The 26251-nt window shown below is 40.2% G+C and overlaps 1 protein-coding gene across 1 annotated transcript in view; it reads left to right on the top strand.

Annotated features, from left to right (window-relative positions):
- Window positions 1–25593, top strand: part of kcnma1a (potassium large conductance calcium-activated channel, subfamily M, alpha member 1a) — a 125245-nt gene extending 99652 nt beyond the window's left edge. Inside the window, exons 19-27 of the mRNA XM_054600845.1 lie at window positions 8392–8485; window positions 12527–12653; window positions 13894–14118; window positions 14698–14890; window positions 18494–18607; window positions 21722–21852; window positions 23856–24050; window positions 24527–24645; window positions 25344–25593. Of these exons, the coding sequence (XP_054456820.1) occupies window positions 8392–8485; window positions 12527–12653; window positions 13894–14118; window positions 14698–14890; window positions 18494–18607; window positions 21722–21852; window positions 23856–24050; window positions 24527–24645; window positions 25344–25593 (1448 nt within the window). The remainder of the gene's footprint in view (window positions 1–8391; window positions 8486–12526; window positions 12654–13893; window positions 14119–14697; window positions 14891–18493; window positions 18608–21721; window positions 21853–23855; window positions 24051–24526; window positions 24646–25343) is intronic.
- Window positions 25594–26251: the final 658 nt, after the last annotated feature.

Raw genomic sequence — 26251 nt, 5'->3', positions numbered from 1 at the left:
GTACGTGTGTGTCTATGATGTCATCTATGTGGTGTGATCCGTTAACTGTGACTCATAGTTTATGTAGCTGTGGCGTCGTGAAATATATTTTTTATTCTATCTCTCTATAATCTATCTTTATATATCTATCTCTATTTTTGTCTATCTACATATCTTTCTATGATTTTTTTCCAATTTATTTATTTTAACTCTTAATCTCCTAATTTGTGTTATTAATTTCATCAGTATTTTTTAGTTATTCATCATTTTCATGTGACACTATTTGTTTGATTTCATGATTGTAATAAGTGTGGTGGGTAAGTGGTGGTGTGGCTCTGTGGTGCTGCTGTACTGTACAGTACTGTAGGTGTTAGACATGTGGCTACCGCATGCTGCATCAGTCATGCAGTTGTGTGATAATATTACTATTGGATTTCATGTATTTTGAACTGAAAGGTAAGATATCTGTATATAAGAAAATGGAACGTATAATTTAATTCTCAAGCTTTATCCTGTAATGTACTGATAGTGTTTGTTAAATTATTGTTTGATATATTTCATTTGAAGATCCTTACAAACATCTGAGTTAACACTGTTTTCAGTTTGCACATTTTTCAGTTAAAGAAGCTTTGCTTCTGTTACTTGTTTTCTTTTACCTCTGACTTAACCTTACCGAGCAATTGTAAAGAGATTCTTTAGTTTCACTTTTACGCGAAGATAAGAGAAAATCACATCTGAAACCGTGTTTTGAAGATTTCTAACAGTCTTGTCGAGCCTTATAAATGAGGTGCAGCGCACTGATTTTTATTGGTGACACTGGTTCAGGAATGTTACTAATAATATCCCTAGCAACTTAAATGCCCTTTTTTTAGAGAGAAGAACAAGAGCAAAAAGAACACATCCAATTCTTTCCACAATTAACACAATTTTATTTTGGCAGAAAGTGTCAAACGGTACATTTTATTGTATAAAATGTCCTGCTCAGCCTCTGATCACAATCGTTTGAAATTGTTTCAAGCAGTGTTTCTATCTCTTGCAGTCTTTAAAAGTCTACATCCCATACACTGCTTGAGAGAAGGGATGATAATTAGGGGGAAGGTGAAGAAAAATAAAATGCTAGAGAGAGGCTTTGTATGGTAGGAAAGAACAAGAAATAGATAAGGCGAAAGGAGAAATAATATAGGAGAAAAAAACTGAAAATGAGAACTACAAAATAGTGATAGTTGGCTTGATAAAGGAAAGGTGGGAGGACAAAATCTCTTAGCAGATTACCCTCCTTTCAATTTTGCTTTTGAGTGGATGGGAAATACAAAATTGTGTGTCAATTACACATGGCAGCAGTAGACCTAGCTATCAAAGCCTTGGTTTAAGACATACAGATCCGATTTCCTTCTCAACATTCTCCCACCGTCTGCCGACTCAGCCTAGATTAGTGTCAAACATACCATGATGAGTTTGGCTTGGCCTCTTGTAGTTCGGCCTGCGCTGATATCCCTTGGTACCAATTACTGGCCATTACATGGTTACTGATCTCACTTCTCCCACAACCCCCTGTAGGATTTCAGGAAAGCCTCCCCTGTCTTAGATTTCTTTCCCTTTTTGACTCTGACTTTGTCTGAACAAAGTGAGTTTACTAAAGGAGTACATTGGGCTTTGACAGTCAGGGATTGTTGGATTTCCTCTCTCCATTTTCCCTGTTTTTTCCCCAGCAGACTGAGAGGATAAGACGTCTTTATCCATAATGACTTCATGCCCTTGTACATATGAAACACATTTATCTTGCCCTAGTACTTGGATAATTGATTTCTTGGATAGAACCCTTTCATCTAATGCACCCTGTGTTCTGATGCAAGTTAGATTGGTACCACCTAATAAAACACAGTGCAACACATAAAAAAAACCCACCCCATCTGTGTTGCTTTATGGTCTTTTACGATTCGATATTTACTTAACAGCCAATTTAAATATGCACTCATCTTAGGGGTTAAGTGAGTTAATGTGATGTTTGGTGATACTGATAAACCCCTTGTGCACATGGAGCAATCTCTGGACAAATTAGCTAACTAATTTAGTGTTGTCTTCTGTTACTAGAGGTCAGTCGTATATAAATCCTACAGTTTGGTCAGACAATGAATTGTTGGAGTGAAAATAAGACAAGACATGAGCTTGAGTTAGTGGCTGGATCTTTTGCAGATAACAATGGAATTTGGACAGAGGAGGGCGATGGCAAGCACGTTTCTACCACTTGTGAATAGTAAAAAAATATAGTTCAAAGCACAAATTAGAGTTGCACCTTGTGTGGTTGTGTATACTGATTCTTGTCTTTTACAATTTAAGTTTAAAATATTCCCAGAAGTTTTTCTGAATTGTTCAGCTGAATCAGTAATTTTTTTGGTTGGTGTATTAGTTAAATATGGTCTTTCTTTGTGACAAGACCATCATCACAGGCAGCCAGCTTCCTTCAGTGAGAAAATCTAGACATGTGACATGTTTTATATAATGGAGAGGCTGAAAGCTTTTATAAAGCTGGGCTATGGACAAGGGTTGGAGACCCGGGGCTCTGGAGATGCTTTCGGCTAGTCCACGCCACGGCCATTTGGGCTGTGTGTGTGTGTGTGCGTGCATGTGCACATCTTGTGTGTGTAACTACATGCACTTCTATCTCTGTGTCTGTGAATGTGTGTGCATCTGCATCTCATTGCTGGGGACCTTATCTATCCTGACACGGAAATTATGTTTGCATTTTCATTTTCCCAGCCCTGCTGGTCTGTCACCAAACTTGCCCTGACAGCTCCTGTCCACCAGGCAGGCTTGGTCCCCCCCACCCCCCAACCCTCTGTCCTATGCCGCCTCGCTACGCCCCAGATGCTAGCCAGTTAGTCTGCCGCCTCTGCAGTGCAGCAGATTGCTAGAGACAGATGCCAGGGTCACTGTGGGTCCCTGTTTGAGGATCTGTGTCATAGGCCAGCCTTGGGCCCTCACTGTGACCTTTACTGCTGGAAGAGACTCTGGGAAAAAGTGGGGAGTGTCAGCAGCTCGGAGCTCATTTCCAATGCCCACTGTACCAGTACTTCTATTGGTACCAGTCTTCGGTACCTCCTCAGTCTAGGTCATGTACTGTAATTCCGAGATAATTAATAGTCCTGGCATAAGTGGAGACCTTGGCCAACCCTATTTAGAGAACAACCCAAGAGATTTAAAAGTGAAGCATTGAACCCGTGTTCCGAAAAATTCCCTTTCTTTAAAATCTCCATTTATGCAAGAGATGTGGACTGCATGTAAAGATCAAGTCTCTTTGCATCTGTGCTCTGTTACCGCGGCTGTTTTGAGTTGTGAGTGTCTGCCGTCTGTGTTTTGGAGGTCGACATGCACTTGAGTATGTAGTTGTTGTCTTTGCACCCCATGGTGGCTTTATTTGTCGTATCTACAGAACTCACAATGGTCATCACATTTAAAGCAAAATATATAAAAAACAAACATATAATGAGTTTTTTAAATTAGTAACATTACTTTGTTAAATCTACCACTGAAACCGTGTTACCTCAAATTTTGCTTTTTTGATTAAAAAAAAATCTGCCATTAGTCTGTCATTACATCTCATTACAGGTTGAGTGCACTTTTCTAAAAGCATGGCTCACTATCAGAGTAGACAGTTAATTTCGTTCACCTGTCTGTCTAGTTTTGTGCCATCATCATCACCACCATTAGGTTTTTCCATAATTTAATTAATTGTACTTTTTTAATTTTTGGTTTATGCACTCACGCCTTTCAATGGTAGTACTTCATCATAGTAACATTTCATTTCATTTCCATCCACCGCTCTTATGTTGATGTCTCTATTTCCTAATGTGCCTGTTTCATTACATCCTTTCTCCCCCTGTGTGACCTGCCACTTGTCTTTGCATTCTCCTCAGCCAAATATAAGTATAATGGATATGTCAGATCACGTAAGTGTGTTTCTCTGTCCTTCTCCATTCTGCTCCAGCTCTGTGTTTAGACTGTAGACCCCTCACAATGTCATGTAACATAATTAGTACTAATGCTCTGCTTTAGTATTTGCTTTGATGTCCCATATTTCTTTAAAATATACTGATGTTGTCTTGTGTCTTATACAGAGACAAAGTAAATTCACAGTTTAACCATTATGAAATTAAATGTTTAACTCAGACACACTGTTTATTCTAATTTAAATAATTCAACCTATGTTGATTGGAAATTAATTCCTGATATTGATGGCAACTGAAAAAGAAATTATTTTGTGTTTGATAATACCATGTAGCCCCATAAAATATTCTTTTTGTATTGTGCTGCATGTAGCAGCAGATGGCGCTACAACACCAGGGAACAGTGGAAGTCAGAAAGAGGCTGGCGTTCGATTCAAAGCTGATTGCAATTTAGGTAAATCTTAAATAATTGTTAAATGCATTACTTTTTTACTCTACTGGTTAAGAATATTGGTTAATTGCTATTTGTCACCTCTAACATTTTATGTGTATATTTCTATTCAATGTATTTGTTTTTATTAAGAATATTGATATTGAAGAATTTTTTTCCCCCTCTTTGAAATAGTGGCTGTCTCTAAGCAGAACTAAAATAATCTGGAGCTGTCATAATATTAGTTTGAGTTTCATGTTTAAAACCAATAAACAATAAAATAAGAAATATGCATTGCATACAAAGCTTTTTCATGCAGTTGCAATGCAGATGAAGAACAATGCTTGTTCATGCAGCAAACACTGTAATGGCAAATCCAGTTTAACTCACATACAAAAGTAAGCATTTGTAGTTGTTATTTCTCTGCCTCATCATCCAGTTTACATTGGGTCACGACAATCCGATAAGGCTTGCATGCAGGACAATACCGTCATGTGATTAGAATTTCAGGAAGGGACAGTTGCCGTCTGGGTTGTTCAGGATGCACAGTGGACCTGCCAGGGCGGGTGAGCACTCTCTAACGCTGCACGTGTTTGACAAGGGCCAGATGAATCCAGGAGCTATCGGTGGCGCCCCGTAAATCAAGGAGGCAGCTGACGGCTGGGATAAACGTCTGTTTATCGCCCGGGGCCACCCAAGCATGCTCTCTCCTCCAAACAACCAACCAACCACCCTTCTACCAAAGGGAGGAAACGGGCTCCTCGTCTCGCATTCAACTTTACAAGCACTTCAATACATGCAAACATACGGGTTGACTCTGCAGCCTCAGTCAGATTGTATGTGTGTTTGTTTGTGTGTGTGTGTGTGTGTGTGTGTGTGTGTGTGGTGAGACGGCTTGCTGAAAATCAGTTGTGCGCGAGTTTCTACATTCAGATTATTCTCATATTAAATAAAATAAAATAAAATAAAATAAAAAGGTACTGTTAAAATCACCATATTTGAGAAAAAGGATTACATTTTTAGGCTGGAATCAAACAAAATGTCTATACACAAAACAAAATGAATCCTCTTTAAATGTTCTATGATACAACATTTTTAAATTAGTAATATTATAAATTATTAGTACTAGTTTTGTATTTGTTGAAGTGAAAGTACTCTGCAACATATTGTGCTTGAAATGACAGAATATCTGATTGAATTTGACTGGCTTTAGCCGTGTCTCTTTTTTGTTCTACCAGAAAGTGTAGCGCAATTGAGAAATAAAACGGAGAGACTTCTTACTAATTCATGTTTGTCTCAAATGCAAAGTAAATGTCACTGTGAACATTTCAGTCAGAGCGTGTGCCAAGTAGATAAGAGAGGATGAAGTTTCAGGAAACAGTTTTACAGTTTTAGGAAAATGAAATGATAAATGTTTCCTGTTTTTATGGCATGATTGTTTTTTTCTTAATCAGAACTGAAATGAGAAAAAACTAACAACAAAATATATTTTTCACAGAAACAAGTGTTTGTTTTTTCATACAGGATTTTAATTATTAGCGCTCTTATTTCTCACATATTTATTTCAAGTCAATAAATCTCTTTCTTATTTACCAATTGTCTTGTTAACATCCTATAGTAAAATTATGGATTTAGTTTAAATTTGTCCTGAAATCTGAGATAAACAATTCTATAATTTAAAACAAATATAGCAACAAATAACACAAGATCATTTTCTAGATTTTAATCACTAACTCATTCATGAGCATTAATACAGGCTTTCTCACACTTTTATTCTCCATTGTTTGACAGTAATGGATCAAGTTAGACCGTCTTTTCAAAACCGATCAGTTAAAACCACCGGCTGCAACTCCACCTCCACCACCACAAATGCATTCCTTCCTGACAACTTGCACCCCAACAAGGACCCCCTGTTCCACCCAGGCAAACTCAACATCCCCCTTGTTAATAACCGTAAAGGAAGTCTGCTCCCCATGGGGCCAGGGCCTGGGTCTGACCCCTCAAAACTGCGCTTCAGTATCTCAGGTCCAGGAGACGTGGTTGCCAGATCCCTGGCAGAGAGTCGGCTGAACCGGGCCCGCAGTCTGCCGGTGAAATACCGCTACCACCCCAGTAATGCCATGCTGCTCAGTCACAGTAGGCACTGTAGGTTGCCCCCTCAGCGGGATGCATCAGTCAGTAACCCCGCCTGTCCCGTTGCTTCATTTTGTCTTGTTTGCTGCATGACGGTTCACTCTGCTGGAGCTACTGCTGTTGTTGCTCCTGCTGCTTTGCACAGATTTGCCTGCTAGTGCAGTTGCTGCTTCAGTCTGCATTGGGTGACTTCCAAACTGAGGAGTGCTGCAACATGTGAATTTAGAATTGTGAGCTCTGAGGATATCGAGTTGAAATAGAAACTTGAGTTTTAATCATTTAATATAAAAGCGTTAATTAGCCAGTAGCTGGAAAACATTTAATTTTTATTTCTGTGGGTGTAAATAAGAAGTGTTTTACTTTTACTGTCCACAAATTAAGTTTAAACCAAGAGGAGCCTGTCTAACAATATGGCGAGGAATGCATATTTTTGATGTGGTATTTTCAAAGAACATTAGAGAGAGAATTATTTGTTAAGTGTAAAGTGCTTGTGTTATCAGCTATTCCGAAAGCCCAATTGCATAAAGGAAATGTCAGAGAGTGACATTTTATTAGAAGGAAAAGTCATATTTCTTATCTTTTATTAGCAGAATTAGGTGACAGCATAGTACGGGTGCTCAGACAATAATGAATTTCCACATGCTTAGAATAGTCACGGCTTGCAGCGTGCACATTGATTTGCACTAATATCATGCTGTGTTATTGATTTCTAACCAAAGGACTAATACGGGTTTGAAGTGACGGTGCACTTGGCATTTGCGCTGGGAGAGTGCAGAGTGGATAAGAGTTTCTGGGTGCCTGTCTGAAAGCTCTTGAAACTCACAAACAGTAGTGAAGATCAGACTACTGTTAGCTTGCATGAAATCTTCAGACGACTGGGCCTGGCCTCAATCTGGCTGCTCTTTCTAGTCCTCTCTGTCTGACTGGGACTCAAGCAAAGTTTGAAAAATAGTGTCCCACTCCCGCCCCCCATTTCTCAACACAGCCAAGTATAGTTGACAGGAAGCTGAACTTGAGTCTGATAAAAAAAACAAAAAAAAACTTAAGAAACGTAGTGGCTGTTGCTGTACACCAAAGCAACAAAAATAAAAAATAAATACTATTAAATTGTACTTAGATGATACATATTGCTTTTAAACTTTTAAGAATAGTCCTGACCTCCTTCTGAGGATGATGCTTATTTATTAGCTGCTTTCGATACTCATAGTCCACTAATTCATACCATGTTAGCGTGCCCTGTCCTTAGAGATGTGTGTTGAGTGCTAAGTGTTCTCTTGGCATGGGGTCAGACCAGAAGAGCAATTTTGTGCACTTTAGATGGAACTGGAATGATGGGGTGGTGTTCAGATAGTTTTGTAAAAAAAAAAAATATATATATACTACCCACTCAAGATCCATCTCCATAACCTTAATTGATCTCATTGTCATTGCTTTTGCCCATGCCCCACTGACAATGACAGTCTGTACCATCACATGGCAATTAATTGTGTAGGTGAGCATGGTCACTGCAGACTGATGCAGACTGCTAGAGGTCCAACCATCTGCACATTTTAGCGGGGGTTCTGAACAGATGCAGTAGTGTATTACTGAAGGCCCCTTAAAAGTGCACCTTTGAAGAGCCTAATATGGGGGTTTTGGGATGTGAGGCTTCTGTAACCTTATCAGCTCGTAAATTGTTTTTTTCTCCGTGTTTTTCTCCTACCTATCTCAGATTTACCAATGTCCGTTACTAATGCTTTCTCCAAATTTTCTCAATTTGACACTGAATGATTAATTATCCTTTTTTTCTGTTCAGTTTTTTGTTTGCAATGATTGATTGTTGTTGGCAATTTTTTTTTATGTCAGGTCCAGCACACTTTCCCAACCATCTGTCTCTATTCTGACATTCTGTGCATGTGTTTGCAGTCGAAGACGAGCATCCATCCACTCTCTCGCCCAAAAAAAAGCAGCGCAACGGAGGGATGCGAAACTCACCCAACTGCTCGCCCAAAATGATGAGGTAAGAGACGCTGATTTTATTCTCCTTCCAGCACTTCAAATGGGGAGTGAGAGGAAGTCATATACAGGAAAGAAGGAAGGGAGGCAGGGAGGAAGGGATGGAGGGATGCGTGTGAGAGATACATCAGAGGTGGATGCCGCTGATGGTGAGATGATGGGAGTTTGGATGGATGGGAGGGGGCAAATTAGGGGTGGCAGAAGAAGGAGGTAAGAAACTGTGAGAGAAAGAGTGCCCTGTTAGGCAGTGGCTGTTTAGGATGGCATGCTGTCAGCTGTTAATGACAGAGCCGAAATAATATTTCTGTCATGGAAAGCGGCTGTGAGGAGCCGTTTGAAAACTCCTCTGGCTTTAAAGTCCCAGCTGTCACCTCCTCCAGTCTGGTCCACATGTGCTCCTTAAACAATGCTGGCACTAATGACACCAGCAACCAATCAGAGGGACCTGCATGGTTACTTTGCCCTCAGGCTACTCTTCTATTGTGGGAACCCCTGTGAGTACTGTTTCGGGTACTTAAGGCCATATGTGAGATGTATCATCACAATCAAATATGAATTCAAATATTACCTTCCTTTTATCCTGTCCTGTGGAATTAAATTGCTGTTAATTGATTTTGAAAGATAAAAGGGGTAGGTTTATGTGCTCCTCTGGCTGCGAGGCGGGGTTAGCAACACGACAGCGTGGAAAATACTGGGAGGCCAAGCTGTGCGGATTGGGACGGCAGGATAAAGGAGTGATGGGGAAGATCTAACAGGACAGGCACATTCATAGCTACGCTGCCCTACTCTTAATGAGAGTAAGTGTTACGGTTGTCATCTCTGTGACTTTGCAATATGAAAAGCTGAAGAGAGAGCTGTGTGGTTTTTGTTAACACTTGTCACTGTTATTATTTACGCAGAGAAGCTACACTGCAGTAGAAAATTCCTCATTCGAGTCATTTTGAATGGAATTTAAATCCCGAAAAAAAATAAAAAAGATAATCCATTATATGTATGTATAGTTTAATTTCTGCAAATAAGGGCAATATATCAATACAAAATGGAAATTGTTTTAATTTCAATCATTTAACTCACGTGTTGTTTTTGGTCATTATTTTTGCTTCAGTGTATTTTCCTTACATTCAACTCAATTTCTTTGTATGTTGGTCCTGCTAGCTCCCCTTAGGCAGAGTTCCTCCTTCTGAACTGGCATGCCTGTGATTTTGTCCAGTATAGTTGTCGGCCTCCCCCTCAGTTCTCCACAAAACAAGCGCTTAATAAGCCTTCACACTTGCCGAACCATTAGCCCAACACAAAGTCATACCCTTCAGTCTAGTTTGCAACAGAGCATCATTTTAGATGCCCTTGCTCAGAGGGAGAAAACTGCTACAAAAACAACTACACATTGGCACATTTCCAGCTAACTGCGTGTTTAAAAGGCTGTTTAGTTTGCCTAACTTAGAGCACAAAACCTTTTCTTCTCTTCCTTTTTTGCTTAGGAGATGGTCCCTGTTTGCCATGTAATATATGCATCTTTGCTTTGATCTCGCAGTGATAATAATTCTTGCGAGTTATTTACTCAGTTTTGAAAACGCTTCAAAGCGGTGTCAAAGTTTTCTCTGCTTTAGGGGTGCTTTTGTATTCTGCTGGCTCTTGGGTACTGGGATGACAGGTCCTCTGTTATAGGTGTAGATTTTTTTTCCCAGTCTCAGCCCTCAGCGAAACATCAAATTACCCATCACAGTCCACAGCCCCCCTTCACAGCTGCCCCCGTCAACATATAACACCATATATATTAAACAGTTGTGCTTTACAAGGTGGATTTTATGCACAATGAAAAGTGATTGTTTGAGGTAGCCTTAGGGATACTTTATTCTACAAGCAAGGAGGGGGAAAACACAGTAGAGAGCTAGCAAGAGAGCGCGCCTACGTATCAAGGATGGTTTTTACAGGACTTGCAGCCTGAAGGCCTTTGTAAATAAATAATGATCAACAGATTGGCTCTGGGCTTTTGAAAAGCATGCCTTTGTCAGTTTGCATGATGGGGAAAATTTTCAAAGCAAGAGGCTGCCTTCGTAGTCTGGCAGAGAGGGATTGGGGGAGCAGGCCCATCCCCAGTTTGTGACTGCAGAGTGATACACTGGAATAACTCAACTCTGTTTGAAATATATACTGAGGGAGGGAGGAAGAAAGAGAGAGGGTGAGACACTGGAGTGAGACATGCTGTAAGGGAAATATTTGTCCTACATAAAAGTGCATCAGATAAAATGCTGTATCTCACAGAGGGAAAATGTTTGCTTTGCAATCTGTTCTGTGAATTTATTCAATTTTGAAATATAGTAAATGTAGTTTTTGGTGGGGAAACTTCTAATGAAGGTTATACTTCCCAAATAATCAATACAAAATAAAGATAGACATTTCATATTTTATAAAAATGTATTTAGAAATTGATATGTATAATATTTCTAAACACTATGGGTGACATTTAATCACACTTTGCATCCTGACTGACCTATCCGTAGCATGGCTGTGCTGTTAATGTCCCAGTTGCCAGTAAGACGTGTTACCATGCTAACGAGCTGCATTGCCACCATGGCATTAACACCATTCCTGCGAACCTTTTTGATGGGTCATGACTGACGCCACACATCCTATCGCAGGAGATGTCACAGTATCATCTGCAGCTGAAACCCCTTGGGCGTGGCACTGTGGCACAGACGTCATGTCTGCTTTCCCTGAGTCTTGTGGAAGGTTCAACCCAAGGCAGGAAGAAGGCAGAGGGAGAAGGAGGTGTGTGGAGCCTGTGACAGGCTGCCAGTCACACCGCTGACAGCTCTGTGAAAGATAGCTGTCTTGGCAGAGAGAGCTGGAGCGGCAGCCCGCCTGCATGCGCCAGTCAGCCCCTGTGTGGAGGCGAGCAGAGCTGAGCAGATTGAAGTGACGGGGGCTCTGTGGAGTTGATTGGCGCAACACGCGGCTCTGGATGAAAGATTCAGGCTGAGTGTAAAAACACTAAATGCTGTCAGTGTTATTATCACCTGCAGTAACTGATAGAGGGAAGAGAGGTGGAGAGAGAGAGAGTGGCTAATTGACAGCCTTTTTTTTTTTAAACTTTTCCTGCATTTGTATGCAAACCAAATGCAGGTTGAGGGAAGAGACAGCATCAAAGTCTTGTCAGTGAATGACAGTGTTGATAGAGGAAAGAGAGAGTGATACTGAGAGAGATGTTTGTCAAATTCTTGGGATGTTTTCTCCCATATTACTCAAATGTCTGTCTCTCTGCACCTCCCTGTTTTTTTGTTTTAACCAATGATTTCATTATTTGGGTTGAATTGCAAATAAATTACATTTGCATTGCTATAAAACAAGCAGTATTTTTTGCGGAACTACACTAAATGTCTGCAGGTTATCCTGACTCAGTGTTTTGCAAGAAATGTTATGGATTGCCTTTAGAGGAACTGTGAGAACACGTCTTGTAGGATAAATGCAAGAACAAGAGAGGCGGTATAACAGGACTGACAGAAGCCCTTTCATGGTCAGTGTTACATCGGATAAAACTCAGCAGCCCACTGCTGTGGATTAGCCTGTTTGGTTGTGACATGCTGTTGAAACATTAATGGCCATCAGTTGGGAAAGCAAAATGTGATTGGGCAAATTCCTGAAATATTTAAAGTGTGAGCCTGTTGGAGCTTTTACTATTTGCGCCGCATGGCGTCAGAAGCTGGAGGAGAGGGTAAAAGCTGGTAATTGGCCTTGTGTTGTCATGCCATTCAGTCAGTAGCACTCAAGTCTTGCTGTTCTCTGCACCACTGCGAGCACTAGGGTCTTTGAGTTTTCTGATGACTTGACATCAAGGACAAGAAGGAATGGAGGAATAATATGGTAGTCATGGGACCTACAGTTTGTTGTGCAGTAGAAAGTCCAACACTCTGAGAATGTGATGGACTTTTTGGACACATTGTAAAAAAGAAACACAGGTGGTCTTTTGCCTCTCTCATGTTACCACTTCATTTACAAAGCTGCAGTCATTTGGTCTAACATAAACAAATTGTTCTATTCTTTCCAGTCGACATGACCCCCTTCTCATTCCTGGAAATGAACAAATGGAGAGCATGGACATGAGCGTGAAGAGGTATGACTCGACAGGGATGTTTCACTGGTGCCCATCAAAAGACATCGAAAAAGTCATCCTGGTGAGTGGGACAACAACTGTGCAACTGCAAAACCTCTAAAATAAAATAGAATATGCAATAAAGAAAAGTTAAAGTAAGTATGGTTGGGAGCCAAAGTTTCCCCTCAATATTGTAGTAACACAATCACATACTAATGTGTAATTAAATTTCTCTCACTGCCTCTCTGTTGTTTCAAGGTGAGTTTATTAATTCTTTTTATATATCAGCCAAGGATCTGTGAACAGTATTTCAACACAGCACGCATGGGTATGCTCAGATTTTCTAATAAGGCAGTTTGTAAGTATTTATGTCAGTGCACAATTTGTTTGGGGAGGATTAACCCTGTCTAAATCAAATGTAACATAGCAGACACACTTATCTATATAGTTAACATTTATTTGTTGCTTTAATGATTTTAAGGGGGCTGAAGGATGTTCCTGCATGAGATGGGTCACCAAAACATTTCTAGACATGTAGATAAACGAAAATGTTTAATCCACCATGTCACTAGCTGAGTCAATGAGCAAATTTGCAGCAGTGATTCCTTGTTTTTCCTAGTTTTACCATATGTCTCCAATAATCAAAAAAACGTTTTTTAGTTTCAAACCCACTAGGATCATAGTAGCGTTTAGTTTAGTTAACATACATTCAAAATCAAATGCACATCAAGCTGCTGCGACAGGCGACAGATCTTAAAAGCGGGGCATTGCATTGTTCTTTTTCAACACGAACGTCATACAGTAGAGAAGCTTTGTTTATTTATACCTCTCTGATTTATGACAGGGTCCTAGTCATACATACTGTATGTGCCTAAAATCTTACAAACTGCATTTTTCAGCCTGATTGAATCAGCTGCCCCTTTCAGAAAAGACCACATGTTATGTTTTTGTTCTGTAAACTTCCTATTTCTGGTTATCCAATAAACTGTTTATAAACAGAATAGTGGTTAACCAAACTTTTGCACATGTGTGAATAGTAAACATTGTTAGTAGAATGCTTTTATGATGGATTATATAAAGAATTCAGCACATACTTGGTTAACAAACTATTTAATATGGGTTTATAACAGTTTATAATAGACTTAAATCTAAAATGTTTTACTTTATTCACATTTCCTAGTTTTATGTAAACAGTACTAATTTCTATCTGTATCTATGTGTTTGTCTTTGTGAGTCTCTTCCTCTCTTCTCTGTCTGCACTCCTCCTCATCCCTCTGTTTCTGCTCTTCTCCCCTTTTCCTGTGTCCCTCTGTTCCCTGCAGACCCGGAGTGAAGCCTCCATGACAGTACTGAGCGGCCATGTGGTGGTCTGTATATTTGGGGATGTCACGTCCGCTTTGGTGGGGCTGCGAAACTTGGTGATGCCTTTAAGAGCCAGCAATTTCCATTTCCACGAGCTAAAACCTATAGTTTTTGTGGGCTCGCTGGATTACCTGCGGAGAGAGTGGGAGACTTTACACAACTTCCCTAAAGTCTCCATCTTGCCTGTGAGTGTACCAGTTCACTTCCATAGAAGATACATTTAAACCAGATTCTCTGTTCAACTAACAAGGCATTGACATTTTGAGTTACATGCACATTGAAATCCTGAGAGGGATTGTCAGTTTGATTTGATCACACATTACTCAATTGAATGATCACTCCATGTGAGCGTAGTCAGCCCCCCTCATCCAGAGCAGTGACACATCCTGCACATCCAAAATGGAGTTTATGTGTGTTGCAGCTGCAGTGCCCATCACAGATGGCACGGCTTGCTGCCTTAGAGCTTGTTAGGCCTGGCTTGACTGATGATCAGAGGAGAAACCCAAACACAGCCCTCAGCGCAGGCTAGCCTTTAGAGAAGTCCATCCCTCTGATTCTCCAATGCCCAGTTAGATCAGTGGAATGTCATCGCCTCAAAACAAGAATACTTGTTAACTAATTTCCCAAAGCTCCACTCTGCTCACTTCTTAAATTTGTTTTTCTCTCCCCTATGTCTGTCTGTTCTCGGCGTTTTGCCTTCTCTCTCTCTCTCTCTCTCTCTCTCTCTGTCTTGCTTTTTTCTCTCTGTTCTCCTCACCCTGAAGGGTACGCCATTAAGTCGGGCAGATTTAAGGGCTGTCAACATCAACCTCTGCGACATGTGCGTAATACTGTCAGCCAATCAGAACAATATCGAAGACGCCTCACTGCAGGATAAGGAATGCATCTTGGCGTCACTCAACATCAAATCTATGCAGTTTGATGACAGTATCGGGGTCTTGCAGGCTAATTCCCAAGGTAAGGAGTGTCCTATTACTCTTCATGTGCACTGCTGCCCAAAGGGGAGGGGGGTTGGGGGGATAAATGGAGTTTGTCATGCACAGTGTCTCCAAAGTACTCTCAATTGCAATACTGTTAGTTTATGGTAAGTGGTATCTGTGACTGATTTAACTGTACTGAAGAAGTGTGCTCAAAACACATAGTGTTGATTGCTTCATCAAGCCTTTGAAGAGTGTTTACTGCACATCATTGTCTGATGACTTCAGTCTTGTCCCTTGTAATTACATGCTGCTAAAACTCCTTGATAATACTTTTTAATGATGTAATCAACATGACTGTGTCATTCGATGTTGTCCCCCCTGATCTGGTGTCTGGCAGATTGTCTGGAACAGATTGTTGATGTTTGCAGACAAACACACGGACCTGGCATCCCATTAGGCCTCATCATCGTTAAGCAGCCAGTACAAATCACCAGGCAGGCCAATTCAGCTGCTCCTCATTAGTCACAACAAAACAGCATCGCACACACACACACACACACACACACACACACACACACACACACACACACACACACACACACACACACACACACACACACACACACACACACACACACACACACACACCTTCACCTTCCTGTTTGAATGCACGTGTGCGCAGTGAACATGCAGACATCCATGCCAATGCAATCCATCCACGCACATCCACAAACGGGTAATCCTCAGTTTTTGATTAGCGCAAAAGGCATGACATGCCTTGAGCTCAGTACCATTTAATGCCGCCACTGTGACTGTTGTAAATACAAATCAAAGTTGAAGGTCCAAGAGGCCATTATTTTTTAGTGCAGAGCACTTCCACATGTTTTAGGAGAATGCCAATGCTGTTATTTCTCCAGCCTTGAGTGAGTGATGTGCTGTCAATAGCAGTGCCACCGAGGAACAATAAGCAGGGGTAAATCTTAGAGCATGCCACTCTGGGGAGCAGTATTCACAGAAAGCCACCTCAATATGGAAACCCCCTAGCCTATATCCTATCCCAGGGTCGATGGATGGAGCCTATTGTCATCAATAATTGGGTCTTACATCAACCACCCATTTCAGTGATAAATACTTCACTTTAGAAAAAACACACACACACACACACACGCCACAGTGACATGCAATCATGCATGCACAAGGAAACACAAGCACATACTGTAGACATTGCTATTGTATCATAGGTATTGCTTTGGGGAGTTCTTCCTCCTACCGATGCTCCCATTCAGACACTGTCTGTGGAATTTAAAACAAGGAGGTGCAAATGAATAAGTAAACATGCACTTTCCTGGGGGAGAGCTTCTCACGGCTGCTGTAGCATGTAGTCAACCACAGAGCATAGCTGTGCCCGGGGGGCTACAGGGATGAAGGGGTATGTAACCTAGATCTCACTTGCCTATTGTACATTGTAGCTGAACAGACAATGTTACAGCCTCACAGTAGCAGCTAGCCAGAGAAAGAGACATAGTGTCTGTGATCAGGCATATTGTTCAAACTCTGGCTTCTCTATTTCTGGCTATAAGTAACGTATGCGCTTATTGCCTAAATGTTGCATTATAAGTATGAAACAATAAAGACAACCAATTCAATTAAGGAGTAATGGCATTAAGCGATACTGGAATATTATATGTCATAGACACATTTTTAGAGGATTTCTATGACAAGGGTTTTTTGGTTTTGCAGTAATCTAGCTCTGTTTTAGGAAGATATACCGCTCTCTGTTTGGAGCTCACCAGCTCACATTGCAACTTTTGAGCTGTATATAACCTAACAGGTTTTGAAATCATCTCAGCAGCAGGCCTCATATATTGCTGTTCTCACCAACAGTCGCTTTCTGCTGTAAACACAGCGCAAAACGTAAGCTATTCTAGATCTCTGTGCTGTCTTCATGTTCACTATGATACAATAAGAGCAGTGTTTTAGAGGCCGTATCGAAGAAACTTGCTGTCATTCTCCAGTGGAGTGAACATCATCCTTTATGGACATCGACAAAATGATGTTCGCACTGTCTGGGCTTTTGCTCCCTGGTTGACTCGAAGTGTCAAACTGCTGCTATTTCCAAGTTCAATAATTGGTATAACAAGAGTTATGATTATCCATGCTTCAGTGCAGTGTGTGCTTCCTGCTGTGTACTAAACTATTTGGTGTCTTTTCGGTTGCAAAGGGCTGGAAGATCTCTTTTGTAATGTAAGCAGCTCATAGAGTTTCCTGACAGGAAAGACACACAAACTCTCACATACGTAGAGAATTTGCAATCCTTTTAAAACTTTGTGACCTGAATATATTCCCTGCTTTATGTTTCCTTGGTGGTGGCACTATAAGCTGGCATTTTGCTGTAGTCAGCAATAAATGATGGATGTCAAAACACAGTTGATGCATTATGCATATAGCATCACAGATTTAAGGTGTTTACTTGTCACTTTGAGGAAATGCAAAAATGTGAAGTCATGTGAATTCATCCTCCTGTCACTTGCACTTGTATTTCATGATCCTGAGCCACGCCATTTCCGATAAAAGGTTTTCAGGATCCACTTCACCAATTTTATTGTAACAAAATGAACAACATATAAAATTTATGCCTGCCCCTTGATGGAGGGACATGAATGCCAAATATGTCTTAGCTGACCCCTAAAAGCACAGTATCCGTATTGCAATTTTAGGCAGCTGCGTTGTTCACTTAGCCTTCTCCTCCTTCCTTTTTTCAGTTAGTCCACGCCTTTGAATGGCACATCAACAACTTCATGCTGACATGCACTATGTATAATGGTATTCATACAGAGTTCCAGGTCACATCCACATGCTTACTATACATCTTCAGTAAACACACTTATCAGACATGCAGGTTTTCTTTACCTTGAAATAAAAATTCAGTTTACAGTTCCGTCCACAAAGCCAAGAGTAAGAAAAACATGTAAAAATATAAGAAAGTAGACAGGAAAATATATTTTTGTCATCCGATTCTTCAGTTATTTCTATCTGCCATAGAAATGTATAAATTCAAGTCAAATATTTTAGGTATTTGCTAAGCATATCATTATAATTGCCCTCTCAGCTTTTGACTCTATTTGGAATACATACATTTTAATGTATTAAATTGTAAATTAACTTATATTCATCATATTGATTTCAACATAAATATTAATAGCAGGAAAGACTGCAACACAGCAAAACAGAGATATTTTTAAATCCTGACAACTTTAATGATACAAATAATATTTATTTTCTGTAAACGAACTAGTTAAATTGACAGTAAATCTGACATAACTCAGTCTGTAGGTAGTTAGCCTACTTTATTTTCTTCTCACATTTTCTGAATGCATAGTGCAATATTTGTAAATTTAGGTATTATGTATTGTTCTATGGCAATGCATTGTGGGGTATAAAAGGGCAAAAGATGGCTTTACAAACTTTACTTCTGTTGCACAGGTTGTGACCAGCCTGAACACCCTTTTTTCTTAACTTCACTGCTTTCTGCAGTTACTGCTCTCTGCTTTCGGCGGGCAGAGGATAACTCTTAACTCTTAATGCCCTGTCATGTTATTTGCTGATCTATACAAATCTGTTTTGTTTGTGTGGTGTTCAGGTTTCACGCCTCCTGGAATGGACAGGTCATCTCCAGACAGCAGTCCAGTACATGGCTTTGTGCGTCAGGCTTCTGTCACCACCGGTTCCAACATCCCCATCATCACAGAACTAGGTAATGCTGTTTACACCCACCTCAAATGCAAGAATTGCATGCCATACCCAATAACCTCAAATCAACTCATAACTCATTGGCAGACATCAACACATAGAGCTGATAATCCAAGACTTAAACGTCATGCTGCTACCAAAAGTTCCAACTCATTCAAGGTCAAACGGACTAGAGGAATGACTGGTGTGGAATTTTTGTTCCCTTTCATAGTGCTAGTAGCTATGCCCATTTCAAGTTTATATTCACATGTGAATTATTGGATCTGGCTCGCTTTTGTCAAGTGGTGATAATGTTAGCTGAAAGGATTGGGAAATACCGTTGCTCAGGGGACAGCTGTAACTTAAGGCTGTCAGACATGCATTTTGAGCACTATGGCTACATGTTCTGCAATTTGTCCACTAATGCATAAGAGAAACGTAGCCTGATGGAGAGGGTGGGAGAGGGAGAAAGGGGAAGAAAGTGAAAAGGTAGATGGGGAGAAAACTGCCTTGGTTGCAAAATGGGTCTATTTATTAATAACAATGGCAGTGGCTGTATTCCCACTGGTGTTGGGGACTCATGAAACTTTAAGATCTCTGAGGGGCCTTCTAAAGCACCAGAGACTGGCTACTCTGTCTCCCCTGACCCAATTAGGGAGCAATGGAGCATGAGGCCAGCTAAGAAAAGGCCAGAAAGAGAAAAGAGCTACTTAATGGTACTTGTAACCGCGCCAACCATTACCTGCAGAGAGGCTCTGCCATTAGACTGTTGACTGCATACGTAATCTTCAAAACTAGAGGTTACCCATGTTGGAACCATGTTGTTCAAACTCTACAAGCTCCGGTGTTATGTGCAAAGGAGAGAGTGGCTGCATGTCTCACTGGAACCAAATACTATAATTACATTGTCATATGTTCAGTTTACAGTGCCAGGTGCAGATTAAAGTCTTGTTGGAATGTTAGAACACGGCTCTTTTGAGTTGTATGATCAATTTTGTTTGCATAGCGTGTAAAGTAGGTGTGTTTATGGATAAGTCCATGTTAATCCCTTTCACTGTCTTACCGTGAAATAATTTATTGTTGTTGTAGTGGTACAGCAGCGTGACAGCTCTGGTTTTGTATCTACTGTGCACTCTAATGTGCACTCTTATCCAGGGTACTTTACTTTCAGATATCGGACAACCATGAATGTCTTGGAGTAAATCCTGGGGATGACACGAGTAGTCTGAGACAGCGAAATGCCTTTATTGCAGTCTTTGAAACTGTTTCAATAACAACACCATTTCTCCCCTCCCCTGCACTGTCTCATCACCATTAGCTAAACCTGGTAAACTACTGCCATTGGTTTCACTCAGTCAGGATAAAAAAAGTGGAACCTACATACAAATCATAACAGAGCTGGGTAAGCCGAGCCTTTGTCCTCTGCTGCCGTACGTTCCTTCGCGGCGCCACTCTGCTCCTCATCAGCTTGTCTTGATTTATCTGGCTGCAGTCAAGGCCTTCAATGCTCCTATGGCTTCACTTTGAACACATTTTTGTTCTTAGTTCTGGTTGAAATTGACTGTCTTGTTTTGGCCCCTTTTTAATGTTTTTTTTTTTTTTTTTTTTTTTTTGGGGGGGGTCTTTTCCCCCTCCAGTTGCGTTTGCAGAGAATCGCTAGGCTTTTGATCATGCTCAGTCTGTCCTTGTGGCTGTTTTCATAGCACCATTGCGCTGCCCCTCACCCCCCTTCCTCCTCCAACCCCTGGGCCTGTTTGCATCACCCCCTTGTCTCTTTGACTGACATTTCTGTTCCACAGCGCACAGGAAGCCTGGGAAGAAATCAGATCTGGAAAACACAAAACTTGAGATCAAAACATCTTTTAAGCTGTATTTATTTTCCAGTTTCTTTGTTGCTCCTCCAGACCATATCTCTGAAGCTCAGACATCAGAGGAGTCTAACTAAAACTTGTGTGGTGCTCGTTTAAAATGTAATGCTAGTTAATAGACCCTTCACTGGCCATTGCTGCTAAAAACACAATCTGTGTGAAAAGGCACAAACTACGAGGAGCACTTTGAGTTTTTTACTGTACCAATTATTCCATACATCAGAGAGAAAAAAAAAAATGTCTCATATCACTTTTGGGTGATTTAATTTACACTGTGCCATTAAGTTAATTTAGCCGAACTAGTTTGTTATTATAAAGCATGAGATCAAAAGTGTGTTGTCTTTGGGCTTTAATTTTACTTTCAGGGCAAAGGTAAATATTTGCAATGTATTTCTCTGAAGGTGATGATGTTACAAAATACATTCATCAAAGAAAACTCTGAAAAACATAGCATGAATTTATGAGTGCATGGTTTTCTCATGTGACATATTAGCCATTGTTGAAGTCTCACTTTTTAACGTATTAACTGGATACATCAAGAAATATCTAAAATAACAAGTTTATCAAAGTCCACAGACTGGTCACTGTCTCTTGACTGAGAGTGTGTATGCTTGTTTGTGTTACAATATATCAAGATACAGTGACTACTGAGGTACTAAAGCCTTATGCAGGATAGATGTATGCTTTATTCAGATTTGCGGACTTCTACAATGGTTATCACTGTGTATGCATATTATAATATATTTTCTCCTTGTGTCAAGTTTGTCTTAATGTATTAAATGCACCCTGCATGTGATATACAGTGGATTTGATATTCAAAATGCTGAATAATTTCTCAAAAAATCAAGTCTTTTTTCACTTCCCAAACAATTACTTGTCCACAATACATGGACAAAAAAAATACAGATAACTTATTTCCTTTATTTTCAAACTGATCATAGGGTTATTCCGTCGACAGTAAATAAGGATCAATAAAAAACATGTAAATTGTTTGGAGAAGAAATAAAGTTTTATTCTTGTTGGTAAAAAATAATTGCAAGAATGTAAATGCAAAATATAATGTGCATCTAATGTTACATTATATTGTAAGCCTGGATACCAATAAACCTAAGACGTTATGTGACATTACCATGATCTATCCAAATTTTTTTTTTGTAACTTAAAATAAGACTTATTTATTTCTCAACTCTCTGGTGTTTTAATGACTGTGTGGGTTTGGCTTATACCTCTTCACTGTGCCCGTCTCTAACTGCCTCCCTCCCCTCTCCCAGTGAACGACTCAAACGTTCAGTTCCTGGACCAAGATGATGATGACGACCCAGACACAGAGCTGTACCTCACTCAGCCCTTCGCCTGCGGCACCGCCTTTGCCGTCAGTGTACTCGACTCCCTGATGAGCGCAGTGAGTTCTCTAACACACTTTACACTCTCTGTGTTGAAGCGGTTTTCAAAATCATGCAATTTGCAATACATTTTTATAATTTTGATTTTCTGTGTTTGGTTACTATTACTGAGTCTTATTCAGAATTTATAAAAGAAAAAGTAGAGAGAACTTTCACACAAAGTAGATGGAGAAGCTGTGCCCACTAGTAAACAATTGCATGTTGTTGCATTGGCAGAAACTTCAGGATGAGGGAAAGAGGTGAGCAACTTCGAAGTGAGTCAGACTCGAAAGATGGACCTGAGAAACTTTACAGTGTAGTGCCCCAAAACCTAGAATTGTTTTCTGTTTCTCTTCACTTCTTTGGTTGTTAGAATTTGTCTACTCTGTACTTTCATTCAATTAGAATCCTTTTTTCAAATACTAAAGTTTATAGTAACAAAATAAAACGTTATTCTTTTCCAGATATAGCAGTAGATATCATTAAAGAGTAGCTAAACTCAGACTTTGAGATTAAATGCTTCCCCAGTAGAAGAAATGAGGGAGAATTCAGCAATGAGTTTCATTAGATGCAAGATTTTGGCATTTCAAGAAGGCAGAAGTTGAAGAATTAAATGGTACAGTATATTCATCACACATGCCTGCCAGCTCCACTGACAGCAAAATGTACATTTTTGGCATCGCTTCTCATCTTAAGTGAATTCAACTTTCAAGAGCTTTATGCAATCTTTTAACAAAGAAAGTGTTGAAAGTTAGTGTAAAGTCAATGATACAGGCTGTTACAGGCCAGAAACACTCTCTCATCATTTGACAATGTCTTTGCTGAACTCACAGGGGATAAGGAAAATAAGAAGGTTAGAAAAAAATTCTCCTTAACCCACCCCCTCCTTCTCCCTCTCATGACCAACTGTGGTTTCCCTCTGGAGCTGTGATGGCTTAATTCCAGCAGCCCTCTCAGTGAGTTAGGGGTTAGAGTGGCATGCAGAGCCGAGCTGAGCGGGGAGTAGAGCAGGCGTCAGCTGTAGTCTGGCAATGGTCAGAGGTGAAGCCAGCTAATGGACAGTGCTCATCCATCATGAGGCTCTGCAGGCTTGTCAGGGGCCCGGGGAGAGGAGCTGCCACTCTGGCCCGGCTGCCGAGTGACATCGGCTGTCTTCACGCACGGCAAAAGCAGGTCCTGATTGGCTTGAAGGACAAGAGAACCTGACACCCGCAGAGCGCAGTCAAATCGTTGTTTGAGAAGCAGACATCATACAGTGTGTGGATCAGTGTTCCTAGAGGAAAGAATAGTGCTTTGTTAATCTACCTGTTTTATGTAATGTGATGATCCAACATGAGCTATGATTATCAAAATATAAATTGTTTCCATGTCTCTCTCAAATATGAAACATTTATGTATATTAACCCTTAACCATTTGCGATCATTGTAATAGTGAAGAGTTATTCAACCAATTTATATTTAAATGGATATCTCAATTATCTTCAGTGGTATAAAGTAATGCGGATAGATGAAATGAAACTGTCCCGATATCGTTGCCTGCACCCCAAAACAGTGTAGGGACATAGACATTTATGAATTTCAACAGCAACATTTCTGTCTTTGATTTTGTTAGTGTGTCTGGGTTTTCCACAGTAGCAATTGGCTCTGTACAAAGCAGGCCCCAAAAAAATACAGCGAATACAGCGATGTATTTGTATTATCCAAAGTGGCAGTAATGCTGATCCTGCAAAGACATGTTTCTGTTTCTTAACATAATTATTCAACTTTATAAATACCATCAACAAATAATACTTTTTTTTTTTTTTTTTTTTTTTTATAAAAATAAAATAACAAATTCCATTCACATCCGTGTTATTCTCTGTAGTCTTCTATGGCTTTTCCCCTCAGCTTCCAGTCAGTTCTATATGAAGAGACATGTTGAGGGTAGACATAATAGGCTCTGCAGTCTTCCCACTTCTACTACCCCCCTACTTGTGACTTTAATGGCATCTGCTTACAGATATCCCCTGTATCTTCTCTGCAGACATACTTCAACGATAACATCCTTACGCTGATTCGGACGCTGGTTACAGGGGGAGCCACACCAGAGCTGGAGGCCCTGTTGGCTGAAGAGAACGCCCTCAGAGGCGGCTACAGCACACCTCAGACACTAGCCAACAGAGACAGGTGTCGTGTCGCCCAGCTAGCTCTCTACGACGGGCCGTTCGCCGACTTGGGGGTAAGTGGATGTTTAAGCGAAGATGACACGTTTTGGCACTACCCAGCAGCACACATCTGGCCGCCTCCGCTCCTCGCGTCCCTTAATATGATGTGAAGAACAGTGATCACGCAAAGCAGGTCTTAGTGGGTGGAGAGGGAAGAGGGCTTTAGAAAGAACAATGAACACCTCCAAGTTTAATTGGTTCCAATCTTGTTTTTACAGGTGTTTGTCATTGTTCTTCCGAACTTCCAATACCGAAGTCATTTTTGTATTTTTCTTGGATTTAAATATGGCATAATTTTAAAACATTGCTGATTGTCACAGTCTGCATTGGCAACAGTTGATACTCCCTCGCAGGCAAAATACCCTCAGCAATGCAGAACACTGAATTTTTTGCAACAACTTTACAGAGAATAACGTTTACTGCCACTGATCCAGATCATCAGGCCGACCTACTCACTAACTGATGGTGTCTTTGTTCTGTTGTTCATCAGGATGGCGGCTGCTACGGAGATTTATTCTGTAAAGCACTGAAGACGTACAACATGTTGTGTTTTGGAATCTACAGATTAAGAGACGCTCACCTAAATGCACCGAGCCCGTGTACAAAACGGTACAATTTCTGCCTTCACTCTGTGTCAAAATGAACGCTTTGATGTAATAAAATAACAATTAAGTTTACAGATATAGTACTTTATTACTCCCAAAGAGTACATTGGCAGTGTTACTGCTGTAAATAAGATACAATAACTGAAATAGACTAAATACAATAGAAGATATAATCAAATAGAGACTAAAGATTGGGCCATAGGATAATACTGTTCAATGATAGTAAAACGTACATTATAATTGTAAGTTAAGTTTTTATGGCTCACAACTGTACTGTAAGGTTCTTGAATATTAAAGAGAATTAAGTATGTCTTGTTAACACATTTGTCATGTAATATGTAATTACCTTATTTGTAAATTGAATATCATGAACATTGCAGTATATTTTTTTCTAACATTTTTACTTCATAAGCCACACATTCATATGCATACTTAAAATTATATAACAAATTCTAATTTGTCTTTGAACATTCTTTAAATCCAAGTCTTTAAATACAACCTCAGAATTTTCACATATCCTCTACAATTTTCAATCCATTTGTTCTCATACGTTCATCTATATTGCTCCTTTAAATCATCTACTGATGAAGTATGCTTAATATACGCCTTTTTTTCTTTGACATATCCTTCACTACAGTATTTGCTGCTTCCTTACAAAGATCATAAGCATTAAATCTTGTCTAACATTTGTTTTCTGGGCAGGTATGTGATCACGAACCCACCCTATGAGTTTGAGCTCGTGCCCACAGACCTGATCTTCTGCCTCATGCAGTTTGACCACAATGCAGGCCAGTCACGGACAAGCTTGTCCCACTCTTCCCACTCCTCCCATTCCTCAAGCAAGAAGAGCTCCTCCGTCCACTCCATCCCTCCCTCCAGCCGGCAGAACCGCAGCAGTAAGACCCGGGAGTCCCGCGACAAACAGAAGTATGTGCATTCACCTTTCCTTTAGAGTTTTAGCCTGCATGCTTAGTGTTTTAAACCTGACCTGTATTTTTTTAGGTGTCTCTGTGTTATTATGCAACTGTGGTGACACATGCATTGATAAATACTGTGTATCGTGTGCTTGTGGTTTGTTTGTGTGATTTGTGCTCCATGTCCATGCTCCGTGTTTGTGCGTTTCCTTCATAATCAGCATGTGGTATTCACCCTCACATCACAGCAAACATAATGTGACATGAGCAAATTGGTAAACTTGCTTTGTGGAAAGCTCATTTATTGTAGTCAAAGACTGTAGAGTCTTTTTTTTAAACTAATTTAGTCTGTGGCATTGTAAACAGGAAGACCACTGGATGGCACAGCCATTGTGGTTGGAAACAAGCTTACAGTATAGGCCTCAACCACAGCAAATTAAATTCACATAATACAACACAACACACATTCAGTATGTTGTTTGGTCTACCTGCTGTACTGTCTTAATATTTGGTCATTTTGTGTTTAACTCTTAATATTTGTGTAGTGTTTAACTGTTTCTTGTTGGATATTTGTGCACATTTAACCCACATGATCAGTATGCCTCGATCATGGATGATTTGTTAATGACCTGCTGCAGCTGATATGAATTATAAGGCACATTTGGCTAACATAACTGATAAGCTGTTATCCATAAG

This window comes from Anoplopoma fimbria, chromosome 6, assembly GCF_027596085.1.
Source record: "Anoplopoma fimbria isolate UVic2021 breed Golden Eagle Sablefish chromosome 6, Afim_UVic_2022, whole genome shotgun sequence".
Classification (NCBI taxonomy): domain Eukaryota; kingdom Metazoa; phylum Chordata; class Actinopteri; order Perciformes; family Anoplopomatidae; genus Anoplopoma; species Anoplopoma fimbria.
Note: the sequence above shows the minus strand (reverse complement) of the source record. Positions and strands in the feature narration are given on the sequence as shown.